At 28.3% G+C, this 22027-nt stretch overlaps 1 protein-coding gene across 1 annotated transcript in view; it reads right to left on the bottom strand.

Moving 5' to 3' along the window:
* The window catches only part of LOC121118759 (potassium voltage-gated channel subfamily B member 1), a 146566-nt gene that overhangs the window by 14027 nt on the left and 110512 nt on the right, over positions 1–22027 (bottom strand). The window contains exon 3 of the mRNA XM_040713349.2: positions 20751–20908. Coding sequence (XP_040569283.1) covers positions 20751–20908 — 158 coding nt within the window. The remainder of the gene's footprint in view (positions 1–20750; positions 20909–22027) is intronic.

The following is a 22027-nucleotide window of genomic DNA, read 5'->3' as shown; positions in this document are numbered from 1 at the left end:
GTGGAAAAGAGGCTTAGTAGTCATGACGGTCTATTAAACTAGTGGTGAACAGTTATGATAGGAAATAAACAATCCCAAATTCCACCCTTTATATAGGAATGACTCAGTTCTTAATACTCAATTCTATTCTGACTCCAACTAGGATTTACACTTATAAATCTCAACCAAATGAACAATCTTACTCTTCGTCATTCAGAAGAACACACAATTAATACTTAGATGTTCCCTCCTCAAAAATGAAGGAATAACAACGAATACAACAAATAAAATAAAAAACACTGTTCAAGTTGCAACTAAAAAAACTAGAGCTTTCTAAGGACATATTGTTACGACTCTATGGGGATCACAGATCATTTCTCTATTTAAAACGGGCGAATATTTTATCAATGAACATTTTCACCTCTTGATTTAAAAAAAATATACAAATGTGCATCATACTTTAACTTTTGGGTTAGCAGATATAATTACTTAGTCATTTGTGCACTTGTTGGCTGTATGCATTTCTATCTCTACGGATCGTACATGTCCTAGATCTTATTTCTTTTTAATCATATGAACTGTATTATGAAATAGTCCTCTATACTCCTACAAATACTGTATGCACGTATCTCCCAAAGGAAATCAATATAGCGAAAAATAAATAATAGTTACTTCTTTTTTTAAACTATTTTGAAGCCATATTATTCATCAACCAATAATAATTTCCGCCACTTGGTTCAATCTACGTGCTATGGGATAGAACCCCAAAAATATAAATTCAAGTTACTCAGATTATTATTGAATTCTCTCTCATCAATCACATATAAGTTTTTAGTCTTTAGCAAAGATAAGAAATAAATATTATTTACGTTATAAAAGTATTCAGCAATTTTTTATGAAATAAAAATAATTACTAAAACAACCCAAGAAAACCACTAAACTTTATAACTTTTCATTTTCTTAGTAAATAAGTGTGGAAGGAGAAGAAATGCAAAGCTTATAGTTAGAGCTGTAAATCCTTACCATTTTTGGAGATTGCAAGTTTTTTTGTATTTGGCAATCTTAATAGTGCTCTTTATTTTCAAAATTTGTCAACATTATTCCTCCATTCTTGAAGTAATCTAAGTTTAAAGTAATCGCTAGTGCGCAAAAGACAGAGAGTAATACTGAGAATTGTGAATTTAAGTCCTTGTTGGATTCAAAGTAGAATTGATAAGAAATGAATTACTGCATATATCATTGGTAGATACGGAGTGGAGTTTGTGAGATCATTTTCTGGCTTGCAGCTTATCAAATAAAATTTCTTAACAGACAAGTTACTTTTCTGCTTAGAATTTTCAATTTGCAAGGATTGCCTTGTTGATTTTTAATATAAAAACATTTGATATTTTTAAAACTCTAGTCACACGTTAAACTTTTCGAAATTGGGTGGAGTAATTCATAAAAGAATTCATGTTTTAGGCTTAGAAATCATATATTAAAAAAAAAAAAAATTGAATTATTTATCTACCAATTGATTTTGGTTTTTTTTTCTTTTTGGATAGGAAAATGTTGAAAGGCAGAACAAAGATAACGTTTTGTTATTTATCATCAAGTTATTTTCTTATTTTTTCGATTAAATTTCTTTTCAGATGACGGTATCCAACAAAATCACACTTTTTTTTAAAGTACTAGGAGAGAATATACCCAACTTAGTAGTGTTTCATCCCTTGATTCCAAATATGACCTTTTTTTGAAGTCCAAGAGGCTAACAGAGAAAAAAATAAAGCTATATTTGGAATCAGGAGATCAAATTCTAATAAGTTAAGCATATGCTGTTCTTGTACCATTTTTGCTGTAGATTGTTTTTTTCAATATCCTGCTTGAAGAATCACAAATGGTTTTTTACATCTCTTTACGCTACATTAAATATATATGTGTTAATTTTTCTCCTTCTTTTCAATATGCTGTTAACGAGGCTTGGCTAATACCACGTACAATGTATATAATTACACAAATTTCTTTTCCGATATTAGTATTGATAAATAATAAATTTACACTATTTACAGATACTAAAAATAATTATATATATACACGTAAGATTTTCTGAAATTTTTAAATTTCTACATTTTCCCAAACATATAATAAACTGCTGTAAAATAATTACTTAGAACACTTCTATTCATATGTAAATGGACTCTGTTTAAAGCATGGTTTATTTAATAGGGTGGAGTGAGGTAATTCTTTATCAAAGGAAAAAATATATATATAGATATAGTTTCTTTCTCTACTAGATTACCGTGAAAAAAGTTTACTTTCTTGTAAATTATGTTTTGTATGAGAATATGTATCAATATTTTTTACAGGTTTAATATTTTCCTACAATTGATCTATATATCGTTCAATATACTTGTCCTTGTTCTGAACAATTTGTCAGAGACACCTCGTCACTCACTTTCAGCTAGTACCATAATTATTACTCATGCTCACTCCACAACTGATATCAGGGAGTGTTCGAGGAACCTAAATACTGTTATAAAAGTTGTCCTTTGTTCAAACTGCTTAAAGGAAGGTAGATCTGTGACTACAAGGAAGTTGGCATGTCTGGGTAATTCAATAAATAACTTTATTGACCAATTTTTAATATTTTGTGCAAAATACAGAAATTGTTGCAGGTATTAGATAAAAAAATCAGTCAAAATAAAATATATACTGGTCACTAAAAAATATTGAGCTAGTCAATCTCTCCAATTTCCAAACTGAATAAGACTCTATTATTGAAACAAAATTTAGGTTACAAAAATCGTGTAAACAAATCTTTAAATATTTTTAGTTTGTACCTGGAACTTTCTATAGAGAAATGTGGCTGACTTCAATCGATTTTTACTCAATTTTTTTATGACACATATCTATTTCAGTTATATTTTAGACTTGTTTCTTATGCCTTCACGTTTGCTTTATACACTTTGATATAATGAAGGAATAATATTACTTTTACTAAATATAATATTTCTATGGCCCATTATTTAAGGCTTTAAACTATCTACGCTTGTGGATATAAAAAAATGTATATATTTAAAATAAGAAACTTAAAATTACCGTTATTTGATAATAAATGACACATTAATGAAAGTTTTAATGACTTTTATCATATTATATCCCGATTGGACTAACCTTCCATCAAAATTAACTGTATATATAATAAATGACATGATCATATCATCACATCAGTGGTTTTAAATAACCAACAACAACAACTATAAATATAAACAATGGAGCAGTTTGATTTTCAAATTTTGATTACGAAGTTTACGGAAAATTTGGTATATGGTATTTCATATGTAAAATTGTATTGTCCTTTAGGCCGTACATATCGATCAAATTATGAAAAAAGACAAAACTCTTTACTTAGTGAATAAATATACTAAAAATACATTTTATTTATTTTGTAAAAAAAAGTTTTGATGGGAATTTTTCTAATCTATAAAAAATATTTAATAAGTTTTTTTTATTGCATTGTCTTTTTGAGCAAAAAAAGAGAAAAAGTTTGATGATTTGCATATAAAGCACATCATTGTTTTACATTTTTGGGAAGAAAAGATCAATTTTTTATATTTTATTCGCACTTTTTCCTCTATAGGGTAGCTTTAGAAAAAAACTTTATTAATCTTTTTTGTAGGTTAGAATAATATCGATAAACATTAATTTATTTAAGTTGAGGATTAATGCTGTATTTTAATGTTTGTTGACGAAGTAAATAACATTTTTCTCTTTTCAAACTTTGAACAGGATGTGCTACCTAAAGATGACATCGTAGGGAAATGAGATTTTGCATAGGTTATAAAATCAAAATATTAATGTATGGATTTATGTATGAAAATCAACCGAAATAGTGGGAAAATTTTGATCGCTCAGAGTAGAGCTATATGGAAAAGAATCACGCGGATATGAATTACCACTTATAGAAATATATATGTTTCAAAATAAAAATAAAAAAGTCAGAAATTGATTGTTTAATGAACTGAAATTGACGCCATAATTGCTGATAACGTAAGTATTAAATAATATGTGGAAAAGTTCACGTAAAATATCTTAACCCTCTCTTATTTTCCTTCCAATTTTAATACAAGTACTTCCGAGGAGGGGTATTTAGTCCCACAAATATTGAAATACATATCTTGTCAATCTAAAACTTCATTTTTCCATAAAAGTAGTTGTAACATATAATACTATAAATATCAGTCAAAATATTATATAGGCTTTAATTCATAATATAAAATATTATTAAATTTTGAATACTACAGAGATATTGATATTTCTAAATTATTACTAATTAAAAAATTTATTCTCTTTTCATCTTCCTTTTTAATATTTGTCGTTGTAGTAAATAAATAATATGAATGCATTAAAATAATTCTTTGAACCATTCATGTTTAAGTCCAGAATTAGTTAATAACTCAGAAATTTATAAAGTACCTTCCCAAAAAAACTGTAAAATTAATTATATCATAAATTAAGAATTTACATAAAAAATGCAGTAGAAATATGATAAATATATAATTTTAGAATGATATATTAGAATATTGGTTGGATAAACACCCCCAAGAAGTAACAGAAGCTTAAAGAAACATCTAAGTGCTGCTTCAAAAATGAAAAAAACAAACAATAAATGCTTGTGGTATGGGATCAATGTTTTTATCATTTGTTTATTTATGTCTCTGTCAAGATGGTCACCCTTCGGAAATATGAAAAAACTGTATATGTGTGATGAGTGTTAATATATATTAATATTGAGTAAAAGTAAAAACCTTGAGTAAAAACCAAGTTATTGAGAAATTCCCTTTTTATTTATTTAATTAATAAATATTAACGGCAAAATAGTTTATAGACATATTTTTTCCATTATGGGATTTATGTTGAAATTTAAGGGATGATATATTGAAAATTTTTAGCTATACTTTAGACCCTTACATTAATTAATGTGACTCTAATTTGTCGCCTTATGACCTTTGGAATATAATGGATCATATTCATAGCCTCAAATATTTGTTAAGACAGAGTTGTCATTAAAATTAAACGAGTTAATTTGATCGAACTTTACTCGCTGATGAAAATGTTATCTCTTTCAATATTCTTTATAACTGCATTATACACTGTAATTCGATTGGACACAATTATTATTAAGTGTTCAAACGCTATAAATTATGTCTGACAACATTTATTTTGCCTCTTATGTCGATATTTGACCTTTTTCATCATGATATTACACTTCGTTCTGTGAATGATGAAGAGCAAGAGATGGTTCGTGATTTTTGCGAAATGTCATGTAATTGTAAATAAGGGCCTCAAGAATCATGCGAAAATATAGGTCCATACTCTAAATGGTTTTTTTCTAAAGGAATTTACATTTTGTAGGGATCAGTTCTTGAAATGGCGACAATTTCCAAGGATTCTATCGAAATGTATTTGAATGGACATTTTTCTTCACTGAATAAAAAAGACGAAAGAGGAAGCTTTATATTAAAGGAAAGCATGTGTATCAAATCATTTTTTCTTTTTTGATGGGAATGACCGAAAGTACCCCAGATCGTTTACATAGACATTATCTGGAAAATGACCTTAACTTAAGGACACATTGATCCATTGATAATAAATCAAGTGGCACTTACAATAGATCTATTCATGAGCAACGGGAGTGTATCAATATATTTCTTGAAAACCTCATGACTGAGTATGGTGATTTTATTTCTGGAACGTTACCTTCTCATTCGGACTTCAAGGTTGCTAGTTTTCCAAGCCATTGGAGTAAATATATCATATATGTACAAGAAATATATTCCTTTATACTAGGATTTTGGTTATATATAAAAGGGATGAAGTTCAATTGTTGACAATTGACTATTCGGAGGCTCAGCCCATTCCATAATGATCTATTCAAAGAGAAAGACTAATTTCCAATCTTTAAATTAAACCAAATTATTTGCTGTTGAAGATGAAGGATTAGGGACATCTCACATATATATGGTTGATCCAGTGGACCAAATAAAGCTAAATGTTGCAATTAAAAAAATAATTTATATATTCTTACTTTTTCTATGCTTATTACAGGAAACTTACATGAAAGCTGTGGGTGGGTGATTTATTTCAATAATATTTTTACTTTTCATCTGTTTTTTTTTCCAATGTTTTTCAGAGGTCAGAACAGGATCTATTAAAGAATTGCATTTAATCTAAGGAATTAACCATATCGATTCCTAAAAATTATTTATGTGAAGAAGCTCTTCTAACAAAATATAGGATTGAATATCTAGAATGAAATATAGCTGTTCTGATTAACTGTGATAAAAAAGAGGAAAACATTTATTAAGGGGTTAATGGAACACTCTTCAATCCTTCTACCTACATCAACATCGTCTACCTTTTATACGCTTTCTATACCAGATACTCCTTCAACTTTAAATCTGGTTCCTAACTCAAGCATTAATCCCCCTTTAAGTTCATTGCCTTATTCAAACTCTCCTAGCTTAAATCTGTTAATTACATCTAGCTCCTTTTCACTCCAAGCTCTCCTCCCACCTCTTATATGTTTTCTACCTCAAACTATTCTCCTACATCAAGTCCTTTTCCTACTCTAAGCTCAGCTCCTACCTCAAATATGTTTCCTAATTCAAGCACGAATCCTATCTTAAGTAAGTTTTCTTATCTCAAACTCTCCTCCTACCGTTAGTCTGTTTCCTGACTCAAGTTCCCCTCCTCCATAAGTCTGTTTCCTGCTGCAAACTCTCCTTCTACCATATATCAATTTCCTACTTCGAGCCCTCTTTCAACCTTAAATCCGTTACTCAACTCTAGTATTAATCCTATCTTAAGTCAATTTCCTACCTCAAAACTTTCCTCCCACCTTTAATATGTTTCCTACCTCAAGTCCTCTTCCTACTCCAAGCTCACCTCCTAACTCAATTTTGTTTACTCATTCAAGCACTCATCCTACCGTAAGTCAGTGTCCTACAATAAATTCATTTCTTACCTTGATCCCTCTTCCAATCTTAAAAACGTTTTTAACTTCAAGCCCCTCTCCCATTTTGAATTCGTTTTCCACTTCAAGCCCTTCTATTTTAAATAATCTTCCTTCCTCAAGTCCCCTTTCTACCTCATCATCATCAAGAGTTAAAGAAAGTTGCTTCAATTATATTCGGTGTTCCTTATATAGACGATATTTGAATAAAAAAAAGCGAACTTGTAGAACATTTTAACTGTCGTGTAAAAAATTCATGTGTAAAAATATTTATATATAGTTGAATCACTGTTCTTTTCCATCCAGGTGTATAATCTTATATAAAAAAGTTGAAACCTCTGGATTACACATTGAGATGAAAATTATGGACACAAAACTGAAATCTCCGAATAATTTACTCTATTTCATAGGTTTATCGAATAACTTTGAAACTTTACATACAGATGGAAATCTGAATGCTAAATAATCATTAATTATATTCCATATTAATTTTCTTCATTGATTAAGCAAAGATCGATGACTCACAAGTAATAAATATTTAATTGAATTTTTAGTAAAGAACGCATAATATCAAAGGAATGATTAAGAAGAAGTAACACCAATAAGGTTCAAAGTATATAATGTACTAAAATATAGGAACTCAAAAAACAACTTTTGCAAGTCCCACCCATTTTCTTCCTCCCTTAACTCCGTATTTTTATCTCGTTCTGTCCTGAACGTTGACAGTAATGTGTTATTTATATAATACGATATTGAAAAAAAAGAAGAAAATCCCTTATGTCAAAAATATAAATCTAATTTAATGAATGATCCAACGTTGAGGACATCAAGGAAATTATGAATGTAGAAAAACCCTATCAGCTGCTTTAATAAAAACTTATTATATATGTACTTATCATAAAGGAATAACCTACCTCCTTATCCTCCAAGGATCAATTTATGTCATAGATCCTAACTAATATTTAATATTCATAGTTGAATTGAAGGAATTCAGAGGATTCATTGGAAATATTGGAAGGCATCAGGAAAATAGGGACGAAAACGGTAAAGACTCTCGTATTGTTATTGGTATTTCAAGTTGTGAGTTGAAGTATCCTATCGTCGAAAGAGCTCCTTAGTCTTTAATATCGACTAACAACCTCAAATGATATAAAGAGGATGAGTTCATTTAACAAATATTTCCAAATTAAGTGTTTCATTGAAGATTTGGGGCCAAACACTCTCTTTATCATTAAATCCTAGCATCGACTCGCAAAAATACCATAATTACGTAATCAAAAATTGTCATACATTAAGTTAAATAATAAATTGGATTTTTTCCTAATCTTAAATTATGTTAAATATTTGATTGTATGTTGACACACCACATACGTCAAAGGAAAATTCAATCAAGGAGACTATATGGTTTTTTAATACAATTGTGATCGTAAATTTTTGCAATCTTTAAGAAGAAATAACGTGACCTATGCAGGGCTAATCAAAATAATTTATGAAAAGAAATGGAAGATAATAAGTTCAAGAAAAAACCATGTTAGCGTCATTTCTAGTTGACTCTCCACATATATTCTACTATAAATAAATAAAAATGATATACTTACTTATTTGTACAAAATAGAGACATTGACATATTTCAATTAAAGCATATATTGAATCAAAAAACACTTAATGGATATTAAAAACTTTTTTTGGAATTTTTCCATGCAAGTTTTTAACAAAAAGTTTTTAGTACATACATAACAAAAAGTATTAAGTTTGTATGTAGGAATATAAAGGAAACTTCGGATTATTACTGTCTACAATTTGTTTCATATCAGAAATCTATATTTGAAAAAGTGAGAAACCTTTACATATACTAGGCCAACCGTTATTACTATTACTGACTCATCTCTGTTATGCAATTTTGAGAGGTTAAAAGTCATTTTTTTAGAATTTTCCTATGGGCAATGTTGTGAACACATAATTAGCTTTTGATTGCTAAGAAAAACATTGTCTTAGTCGCCACCAGGAGCACATAGAACGAAATAAGGATTTAGATACGAGCACTACTACGCATGGGATTGTCCAAAAGGCCAAGCAATTGAGCAGACAATTTACAATGTCATCCATGCATGGAGATATTGTAAATGGTCATTTAATGAAATATGCATACCTATGCATACCAAATAAGTGTAATAGTTAAAAAAAACAACAACTCTGAATGCATTTTTAAAAAATCAACTCAATTTTGCGAAAAAAAAAAAGAAAAAGAAAATAGGGCTTCACGCTTTTATCTACCTTAATAACCCGGTTTAGGAGTTTCTAAAAACATTATAAAAGGGCATCAAATCAATTGAGAATAAAAAAATAAGTCTATTTGACTCCCAAAAATATTCATTTTAAAAATATATATTAAAAAAATGAAATAATATTTGTCTTGACTGAAAATAGTTTTTTAAAGGATCTCATTTCTAAAAAATTGATCAAATCTTTGGGCAAAGCAAAAAGATGATTTTTTTTTTTTTTAAATTATTTATTTATTTTCTACAATACAGACAGTGTAAATAATGAATACAGATAAAGGTAAAAGTTGATCATATAAATAAAAAGTAACAGGACAATTACGTTTAAAAAAAGAAGAATGAACATCATATTTAATGTCCTGAAGTAAAATAACCTGATATAATGTTCCAAAAAGAATTCTAAACATCAGCTAAGGTTAATAAAAAATGACGATGTCTTCTTATTATTGACTTGAGGAGATTAAAATATTTCACGGACCTCCAAGGAACAAATTTGATAATATTTCCGACCCATGCCCACGACGAAGATGATGACAGAGGGACTTTGATAGAAAATGCTAAATATCGAGCAGCTGCGCTTATCATTATAGTTCTTAATTCTTCCACATGTAATGGAGAGTCAATAGTTAATTTTTTAGCAATCAATGATTTAATATTTAATAAAGCAAAATTTGAGAACAAGAGAAGTATTTTTATTTCTCTTATAAGCTCCAAATAATATATTTGCCTTTATTAAGTTAGAAGAAATATCTTCTCACACAAACTTTGAATTGGATAAAATATTTGACTACTCTCAAAACTGGGCAATCAGCAAAAGTGTGTAGGGTAGAGTTGAACATAAAACCGCAGTCTTTGCACAGATAATAAAATTTGATATTGTCAGTGGAAATTTGAAACTTTGCCGTAATTTAAAAGATCTCATTTCTAAAAAATTGATCAAATCTTTGGGTGAAGCAAAAAGATGAATTTTTTGAAGCCAAGAAACAACCATTATTATGAGAAAAATAGACAGCCAACAACATTATTCTTAGATTGCATTGCTCCTTAATATGGAGCTTAAAAATGGTTCTGTCTCTGTTTTTAGTCCTTGAAAAAGTTTCAAATTTTAAAATGTCCTCTACAATACATTATTTTTACCGATATATATAAAGTATATCAGTTTACCATTGGTTAAGTAAAACTAGAAATATTTTTTATGGACGAAAATAGTGATAAACATTGGATTCTTGTTAGTTTAGAGTAATTTATTATGATTTCACTGTCGAGTAGGAATGATGACGTCATTTAGCAAAGTATATATGAATGGATTGGCTTGGCGGACGTGTCCTCATGATTTATGGCCGGACCAGAGGGGATGTTAAAATTTTGGGACCCATACATCCCTACAAACAATAATGTGTAAGTTTTTGTGTTAGTAAGAAAAGGGCTTGATATATTTTTGAAAATAGGTAAGAAACAATTCTAATTATTTGTACATTAATAATAATTATATTTTTAAACCTCCCTAGTTGGAAGATCCCTTCATTAAGTCACACAAAAGAAACTCTTATTACTAAACTTTTAAGAAAGGACTTTCTCTGATTCCTTTCATTTCTCAAATATACCAATGATGTACATAGATTGGTAGGAGTAGATATATGTTTTGTCTCTAACACTATTTTTCATCTCATTCTGTCACAAACGCACGCACAAATATATATATATATATTTTGTTATACTTATTTTATTTTCCGACACAAAAGTATTTTTTCATTGATTTTTATGTATTATGTATATATAGTATTTGATCATTAAATAGAACCCCCCCCAAAAAAAAAAAAAAAACCATATGACATAAGAAATGATTTTTTTTATTTTGTAACTAAATAATTTTAGCCTACCATCAAAAAAATTTCTGGATAAAAGTTGTTTACATGTATATTGGGGCTAAATTTAGTCTCATAAATCAAATCAAGTTAACTAAAGTCAATACTTTTGGGTATCTCAACTCATTCCATCATTTTGAATACGAAATTGATAGTTGAACTAAATATTTGTATAACATATTTGTCAACTCTGTTTTTGCTTCATTACTTCAAGCTTCCAAAAATAAGTATTTTTTTTTTACAAAATCTTTGTGATATAGTAATAAGCTCAAATTTGAAGACATTATTCATTATTTAAAAGACCTCATTTGAACAATGAGGTCTTTGAAATAATTAATTATGGTATGTTAGTTTTTTCGACATATTGGTCTATTATACAATATAATTTGTTGAAAATGTGATCCCATACATCATAGGTAATTTATTTTCCCTCCTATGCGTTAGGGAGTTTATATGTGCAGGACTTTTTTACTTTGAAATAAAAATTTAACATAAATAGCATGCGTAGCACAAAAAAATAAATTTTGGGATTTTTTAAGTGTTCTACACTTACAGGTAATTCCTAAGAATTACCTGTCATTTAATTATTTTGTAATATTATTAAAATCATATTTAATTGATTAAGCTGAACGTTAATCTGTTTTATCTTTTGGAAATGATACAGCAGGGGTAGGCAACCTTTGGCACACGTGCCAATGCTGGGACGTAGAGGTATATTAAATGACATGCACAAATTAGAACATATTCCCATAGTTTGAGTCAGTTTTTTACCATTATTGCTGATAGTGGCACAACCATTAATTAAAAATGTTGAAGTTGGCACTCCATGTCTCAAATGTTGCCTACCCTTGTGATACAGGATACATAGATATCGATACTAAATTATGTCTAACGAAGAAAAACAATGTTTCAAATAATAAAACTGTACTACAACAACAGTGTTGTATGTTTTTTTTTCAATTTTTATATACCATCCATACATATAGTAAAAGGATAATAAGTTATAGGCATCAGGGTTTTTAATATAATGTGTGTACGTTTGATACTTGAAAAAGAAAATACGGACTAGGAATCAACCCCAAAAAACGGACACGTAATTTATGAGTTAGCTAAAGGATGTGTATACTACTTCATATCTCCACTAAAGTCCCGTATTTAGGATGTATTTTATGTTTTTGAATCAGTATGAAATGTAATATTTCAGCTAGCTAATTTTTTTATAACAAGAGTTACATATACTCTTGTTTAGAATTTTAGTCCTCGGATCAGTTTTGGTATTTCAGTTCTACAACTATTTGTCAAAAGACAATTTTTGACGTTTCGGCAAAAAAAGATATTTAATTGATTGATATATGCAATTGCATATTTTAACTTAATTTAAAATGATATTATGACAAATACTTGTAATCTCTTAGTTCTAATAATTTTCTAAAAACTCAAAGCTAAAAGAAGAAATAAAGCATTCCATACCCAAATTCTATTATCCATTATTCAAGTTATTGTGGAGGATTAGACTTGTTACCCAGTAATGTCGCAAAATTGCATAGTATCAGTCAGAATAAAGAGAGGATGTTGGACCAAATACTCATGGACAATGTACTCCTAAATGTAATCATGGTTCAAGCATGGAAACTCTTTATAAGGCTTAATAAACTTAACAACAAAATGAACAGGTAAGTAAATAGACTTCATTAGGAGCTGCGTATCTTCTATTATTGTCAATCATGCAATGGTACTCTTAACCTAGCTGGAGTTGCAACAAGAACTGTCAAGGGCATCATTTCATATACTTTAAGGGTGACCCAAAAAGTGTATGTCAAATGTTTAAAGAAACGGATCAAGTTCAAAGAAGAACTTATTATTTATGTAAAAAGATGTGGCATAAGAACAGGCTTTAAAGCCTACCACACAAAATGTACATAACTTTTTGTATTACTAATAAAGTTAGAATATAAAAAAATTGGTATTATTTATTTATTACGGGGTATGATATTATTATGTGGACATTGAAATCGAAAACTATAATAAGATAATGTATTTTATCTGATATTTCACCCCTAATAAATATGATCACTCAAAAAATACCAAATAGAACTAAAGTTCTTGGAGATGTATATTTTTAAATTGGTCTTTTCTTAAATAAAAGATGAAATATTTTTCTAAAATATGACCTATAATATTCCTTATCACTATTAATAATGAATAGGCTATAATGGTCTCAAGAAAAGTGTCGTTTTTCATAATTTTTTAGCCTAAAAATGGAAATATGTCGAGTTCAAGGAGGTTACAGAATCAATAATAACACTTTTATAATCATAAAAGACATTTTTACACAAGTCTTATTCTTTACCTTAATTTGGTGATTGTTTTAATGATAAAAATGTATCTGAACAATAATAGTCTCGTATTACAATAGTCTCAAATATTTTTGAAACTTGACAGCCCATAGAAAAACAAAAATCAGTTTTGGATTTTCCACTAAAAAAGATAAATTATATTCTTGGCTTTATTTCATAGGTGGAAATTTTGACTCTTTAATTGTTCCCCTGTGTAAATAACAAATCAATAGTATTCTGCAATATAACATTCATTTACCTATATGACATATATAGATTATTACATGTACAATACCTCCATATTTATCATAATATCATTAGAAATTGAATTAATATATGCAATCGTATAAACCAAAATATTAAATATCTTTTTTTGTCAAAAAGTTTGCTCATGGTATATTTTGCAAATAACAAAACTACTCTACCAAAATTTGCTTCATCACTTACTATTTTTGATAGTCGAACAAGTTTATGGGTTAAAAAAGCTGGAACCGTTGGCTATATACAGAAACTTTGAAGCAAAACAGTTAACTAAATTATCTAAGCCTCGATTATATATTGTTTGAATATATATAGAAATAAATCCTAAGCAAGGTATTAACAAGATAAATAAAGAATTGAAAAATAACCTGATTTAATGTTTCAGTTCACTCATGGAGAGTTTATAATCGGCAATTCTATTTGGAGAAAGCATATTCAACTCTGATTGTTAATTATACAAGTTCTTTGCTTTAGTTGATGCTTAAATAATAATACCTTAGAGATAAAAACTAATAATATTTTTCTATTGTTGCAGTATCACTAGACGGGGAGTTTTGTTGAAGTGAATGTGCACGCCCACAGTTGCTATCTTTTTCTTCTGTTTCATTATAAGTGCGAATTATTCTGTCTGCAGCCTCTCCAATTTCTTCATGAATTCTGATGTCGGAAGCTGGTTGAACAACGTACCATCCCTAGAACCCTTTCAGGGCGGACTGCAGTAGGATACCTAACCAGTAAACTATTGCTAGGGCAAAACAAGTTATAGTTACTTTTAAATGTGCCCTTACTGATTGTATGATGTGTATCGATAAATAATTTTAATAAATAGATATGCGACTTTTTAATGAAAATAAATAATAAACTATACAAATCAAATTACTTGTACCAATAATTCTACAAAAAATACCCACGACGAAAATTACTTTGTTAAAAGTTACACTTGGAGAAAAAATCACCAGTCATGTATTAAATATTTCTCGTTGGATAATACTTCAATTTATAAACAACGATTAATTCGTTTCAAATAATCTAATATTGTCTTTGCTTTTGAGGTGAATTCAAGATACCCTTCAATATTACATCCGAGTACAATTTGAATATAACCTCATATTTTCTTAAAATGGTACCTATAACATTTTACACTTTTGTTTTTCTTTGTTTCAAAAATAGAGATTGTGTTGATACTAATTTACTGTATTGTATTTGATTGATATATATACTTAAAGTGATTGAACTCGTTTATACGTTGTATTTATGATATATTAGTCTCATGTTATACAACTATAAGTTCATTTTAACAATATTATATAGATTGCTAATATTGTTAAAAAAACTAACCTTAAAAAACATTTTATCATTCTATGTTAATCATGATAAAAATATACTTTAGGTAATTCAATTATAACGTTTAAAATGTACATAGGTTGAAGAAAAAAAGAAAATTATATTCGAATTGCACTCTTAATTTATGCAAATTGAAGGTTATAAAGAAGTCAATCATTTAAAATCTATTTTTGCATTTTCTAATTCACCAAAAAAGTATGGGGTCAGTTTGAATCGAATTAGTCAATGTTTATATAATGAAGCATGACGAGCATTTGTCTCTTCGAGAATTACCAAAAAAAATCCATGCACAATTGTAACTATTCTTTTTATTTATTTCCTTGAACTCAACCCTATTTCAACATTTCTCGCACCTTGATTATCAACATGAACCGCATGAAAGCTATAATTAAAGAATACGAAATTGTACCATCACAGTTTAAAGTTGTATAATTAATTAATTATAAAACTAGGGTAGGGGGAAGTTGTACATTTTCTTTTAAAAAACAAAACAATTTTTTTTTTACTTTTATTCTAAAAGCCATTAAGTTTGTAGCATTGATATATAAACTAGTTAAAGTTTATAAAATCTAAATTTAATCGATTTATGATTTTTGGTCATTTGTTGTAAAACAAAGTAATTGTTATGATTTTTATTATTATATCGGTAATTAAATTACATTTTAAAATGTATATGTGTCTTTCTTCTTGAATGATTAATTTATCATAATCATACTATGAGAATTTAATTACTAAATTTATATGTTTATATCGAACACACCTTAGAACAAAATAAATGACTAAAAAAAAATTATAAAAATTGAACTTTTTGGTAGAAGTAGTATATATTACTATTTTTCTCTCTAAGTTACAAGTTTTTACACAAAAGTTGTGTATGTACGTTCTGGAAAAGTTTAATTCATACTGTGCCATCTATTTAGACTCAAATGTGTATATAATAAATATTGGAGTAACTTTTGTCCTATTTAATCACTCAGAATTATTTTCTCCATCAAGGTTTCTCAAAGTTGAGTTCGTAGATATTCTATGTAGCTTATCAAATGATGAAGTAGTCAAATATGTATACATATATGAAACCTTAGGAGTATACTAAATAAATATTAGTTGTTTGATAGTAGTAAGAAAGGAAAAGAAAATATATAACATGAATGAAGGTCTTAAACAAACAAAAAATTCAAATTCGTTAAATCGATGATATCTCATTCACCTTTTTCTCTATTTATATTTATTCTGCAAAGATATTTTTTAAAGTAGGGTTTTGCTGAAATGGATTATGCTTTTGGTTAAAAAAAATCCGTAACTGATTAATTGATTGATTTTAGTCCTTAAAAGAAGTAATAAAATTAGCTCAAAATTTCAAAAATAATCACTTCAGTTTTGCCAAAATTTCGAGACATTGATAACTTTTCCTCAAATAATTTTGGAACTTTTCCTTTTTATTGTGCTATATGATATAGTGGTAGTTTAGGATGACGCAGGTCCTCAAAATGTTTTTTAATTTAGTTCATTCTTTTTTCAGTACTTTTTATCGACCTAATGAACATATCTTTGTCCTTTCTTGATTTAGGTATATAAACTATTCCAATTTCATTTTGTGTTTATAAATGTATCTAATATTTTTTTTTCCTGTGCGCTATCTATACATAATAATATTTTTTTCTATTTCACTTTATAAAAATACTTTTAAGGGGTAGATTAAGTTTTTAAAATCTTAAATAGATATCTAGAAAAAAAATATTGGACATATTCGAAAACCCAAAATAGTAATTTGTTTCGTTTTTGTCACTTTATCCTAAATTACATCGGCTTTGTGTTTTATATTATTGATGGTAGGTAGAATTGAATCGGTGTCAAAAGACTATAGTCCTATAAGTCTGGTCCTTATCAGTATTTTATGGTATCTACAACAGCTGAAATGACGTAGTTACTAAGTTATTTCAGCTTTTTAACAAGAGAAACAATATGCCTGATATTAAAAGTAAGAAGTGTGTGTCTGAAACTCATTATTTTATTTGTTTTTATATCCTTCATTCCGGAACCGCTACAAAAATATTGATATTTTGACAACACCAGTGTACAATGAAATTTATGCTTAACATTTATTTAAAAAATAATATCCTACTGGATAATAATTGAACAAGCACAATAAATTAAATAATACAAAAAATGATTTGATAAATAAATCATTTAAAAAAAAGGAACATTAATACGTATTTATTAATGCTTTTAATTTGCGTGAAAAGTAACTTTTTTTACCTGACAGTTTATGAACAATTAAAAAAACAATTAAAAAAGTTCTTTTTTCTTCATTAAATTACCTTGAAATGTATTTGATAAAAAAAAAGACTATAAAATCTAAAGTATTGGAAAATACTTCAATTCTTTTTTACAAAATGGTATGTAAAGTTATCATGCGTTTGAAAAGTTTGATTGAATAACATTCTAACTTATTAGGTTTATACAATTAAAATAAATTTATCAAAATGTTAGAATAAAATAACAAATGTCCTATCGTTTTCTAATATATGTATATATTGGATGACTTTTTTAAATGGTCTTCTGAGTTTTAATGGTAAAAATTACCACGAATATAAAGATTGACAGGTCAATTGACATTATAACAAAGATGTGTTGTTTCAATGTAAACAAAATTTGTTTTACACAGGGGAAAGAAGTGATGTCGTAGCTGCAGAATTAAGAAATGAAGTGTCTTAATTTGCCCAAACATTTTCTTCCTACATTGAAATCTGAGACTCTGTAAGCTGAAAGTTAAAATTCAAATACCGTAACATCTTAATAATAAAAAAAAGTTGTATTATCTTACATACTGATTTCCTCCGGCCATTTCATAGTCCAGAGACCAACTCTGTCTCCGACACACTCATTAAGAGACAAAATCACAACTTTCTCCACACAATGAGACCTTCCATTTACTTTCATGATTCTTTAAAGTCCCAATTGTCAAATTATCTCGCAAAAGTAGAGACACCTCTTCTCCTACTCTCGTAATATATTCTTAGCGTCGCTTCGCTTTACCTTGGGAAGTTATTTTATTATTATTTAAAGGTTGCAATAATTGAATTTCAACTTTCCACTGACGCGTTCTCCAATTTCAAAATAGAAAGATAAAATATGACGTGCGGGCAATTTTATACAATATACCCAAATGAAGTCATAGTACTTCTCGATCATCGGATTCCATACGGTGTGAACATCAGCTACGAAGTTTATTTTACTTTTTATACTACTTAAACATTTCAAGTATTAATATACATATTATGTATATAATAAAGATTAGACAGTTTTAGAATGACTGTGAATCGAATATTAAATGGAAATTCTCTCATTATTTGGGTCAATTTAAGATAATGTTGATTAATAATATTTCTGAGATAATGATATTAACTGATTACATCGGGATTAAATGACATTTCAACATTTTCTGATCCAAAAATAATAAATTCAAGATTATTAAAAATATGTTATTCATATTTGCTCGGTATTATGAAATATAAATTTAAAAAGACCACATATTTTTAAAACGACAAAATTATTTATCTAAAAACATACACATATTGTCTAATGGAATTTTTTGCTATACCAAATTTGGTCTTAGATTATTATTTTTCAGTTTCCCTCCATGGACCAATTTAATTTCCATCCCAGGTTACGGGGTCTAAACATATGAAATACTATAAAAAATTCATATGTCGTCATTTACCGATGTTTACAATTTGGAAACACGTATGAATCCCTAATCAATTATTTATCTATAAAATCGGTCTAGAGTGAATTTTAAATGTGGTTGATTATGTGATTTGCATGTGTTACTGATCCGATTTTTTTTTTAAAACTCTGTTAAATGGACGTAAAATGACTTAAAACAAAGAGAAAGAGTGTTTTGTTTCAGCAACTATTTTATTCAGGAAATCATCAATACAATGCTATTATAATACTATAAAACAACTCCACTGTTTACGTATATATATTTGGATTTATTTCTATTCTTTGAATACATTATAGTTCAATCACGGATTTAAATTTTGTAGGACTTAATATTATGAAATTTCCGAACAAATAAAGCATCAATACTGTAGCTGAACTAGATTTTCTAGAACCAAATAACCTCTAATGTAAATGAAACCCTAACTATTCATGCTTCGAATGTGTTTCTTTTGTGAAAAAACAATTTTTAAATTTAGGCATGTTTTTTTTTAAAACAAAAAACAAAAAAAAGAGAAAAACCACATTTCAAAAATATATATATTTAATTTTAATGTTGTTGTAAAAACGAGATGAGAAAATGTTATTTTCGTTTTTAATTTAAAATAAATGTCTGTTTATAATATTGAGGTTTTATTCAAAAAACTTAATTCCCGTAAACTCATTAAAATTTAACTGCTTTATACAAACTCAAGTATGATATATATGTATATGCATACATAGTGATAAAAATTATGTGTAGAATTGGTTCCTAATTGTAAAAATTAAGTTATACGCGCTTGTTAGACTCAGAGCAGTAATGAATACCCTAGAATCGGAGTAGGATTTGTGTTTAATATTTAATATTAATTCTCCTTCAGCTAATCTAATAAAAAGTCATGATAGCTAATCTATTCTCCTCCAAAACAGTTTCATATTGTCAGGGTTACCATGTCATATCTCAGTTTCTTTAATTTTTACATATCAGCGGGTCATATTTTATCGAAATCTATTCATATCTAGAACCTAAAGGAACGTATGAAGAAAAAGCTACAACGTAATTTTTCGTAAATAATAGGATATGTAGTTTATAACTTTTGGAAAGAAATATTTCACTTCACATCCTGGGGAAGATGAAAAGAGACATTTTGAAATATACATTTTTTTCTATTGAAAATTAAATGTGTACGTATATACCCATGCCTTATATAATGAAGTTAACAAAACTATGTATGTATGGATTTGTTAGAAAGTAAGGTGTTGTTACATAAGGAGCTCTTTCTCTCTCACTTTTTCAACTCTCGAAGAAATGAATAAGATAATATATTTATCAAAATACAATTATGTATATTAGACTGTCCCGTTTTCGGGTAAATATGTTTTCCTTACTACAAAAATACTAATACTAAAACTTTTTGGAGTGTTTTTACTCAGAAAAGAGCACAATTTGTATAGTAACGAGATGTTAATACAAAAATCATATACTGAAGTTTACTTTCATATAAAAAAGGTTACAAATTTTATTTATAAAAAAAAATCTTTCTTATGAGACCGATTAAGCCCGTTTTATTTGTCCTACTGCATTTTACTACAACATTGCTTCATAACACATAAGTTTATTTTAAAATCAATAATGAGACCGGTCTAAGAAGGAAATTAAATATTAAATATACATGTTATGCTCCGTTGTTGCTTAATCGAATTAAAGAATCTAATTTATAGAATGAAACAAGCGCAAAATATATTAATAACTTGACAAATCAAATTGATGATATAATTCATCTCGGTTATAATGAATAGATTTCAATTTCATATAAAATATTATTGTAGAATAGATATTAATTATAATGTAAATATTGGTCGTTTTGGAAAGTGAAATGTAGGAGGAACGTTAGATTTTTGATTTTTTTTTTTGAGCCTGAATGAAATCTCCTAAGTTTACAAGTTCCAACTGGCTTTCAAATATTTGAAAATACAATAAAGTTCTTACCTCTTTTTCATTGACACATATCTCTATTTCAGGATAGTATTTTAATGCACAACAGGGTTCCATGAGCAGTTCATCGATGCCCCAGTACTCGAGGTCCTTCTTCAAGACCAAAGCACAGCCAATGGAAGATAAATGGAAATTATTGGTCCTATAAATATCTGTAAAAAAGTTGAATATCTTAATATGTATATTGCACTTCCAATCATAGAGGAATTTTTAATTTATCTATTGATGTCTATAAACATTAGTTTTCTTTACAAAAAAGAATTTATGATAGGCTTATCATTAAGTACTTTTTTATACCTTCAATAGAGTCTAAATATAGATAAGATCAAGTTACTGCAAACCTGTAAAAATATTTTAGAATAATTGTCTTAAGATGTACCAAATTATAAGGGTAGAAGGATAGCAGTATCATGATTCACTCAATGTATTCATCATTACATTAAAGTTAAATACAACATCTAACACACAGGGGCTCTCGATTTTAGTACAGTCGATGTGTAGGAGGGGGGACGTTCCCCCTGATAAAAAGTCAGAAAGAAATGGTGAAGAACGTAGCAAAATATACAAAAAAAGAAGTTATAAAAGTAGGAGGAAAACGTGAATGAGGGATATAGAGACTGCATCCATAAAATTATTTAATTTGTCAGTAATCATTCTTCATCCAATTTCCCATGTTTACAACTCCCTTTCCTCAAAGTACAAATCAATAATCCGTACAATGATATACCAGGTGTAGAAAAAGTACTGAGACCTACCTCTATGTAGTCATTAAAATACTCATAATTGATCAAGATGATGTTGTACATAGAAAATTTTATTTTATAATATTTTTTACTATAATAATACACATTAATTATGAATTTGCCCACCATCAGCCTCTCTGACAGCTTCCAACCGCCTCTGGAATTCTTTGCACATATTGTCAACGTTGTCATTTTCCATGATACTCTACTGCTATTAAACGGAGGTCTTCAGGGTAATAATACTCAAGTATAAGACATTCAGGCCTTCTTCTCAATAACCAACAAACGGATTAATCCAGGGGATTCAGATCTGGGTTCTAAGGGGGACAAATGTTCTTGGACCAGAGGTTCATGTAGCTACCCGTTCACTCTTGTACAATATTAGCAGTATGGGGTGGAGTGCCATCCTTCTGAAATACGTACATAGCCTTGTTGGACTTGTTCATGGTCTTGGTGATCTATGGGACCACATTTTCCTTCAACACCATCTATTAGTCGTCTGTGGGTAACAAGTATCCAACAGGAAAC

This window comes from Lepeophtheirus salmonis, chromosome 5 (assembly GCF_016086655.4).
Source record: "Lepeophtheirus salmonis chromosome 5, UVic_Lsal_1.4, whole genome shotgun sequence".
NCBI lineage: Eukaryota > Metazoa > Arthropoda > Copepoda > Siphonostomatoida > Caligidae > Lepeophtheirus > Lepeophtheirus salmonis.
The sequence above is the reverse complement of the archived record's forward strand: the minus strand, read 5'-3'. Positions and strand labels throughout refer to the sequence as shown.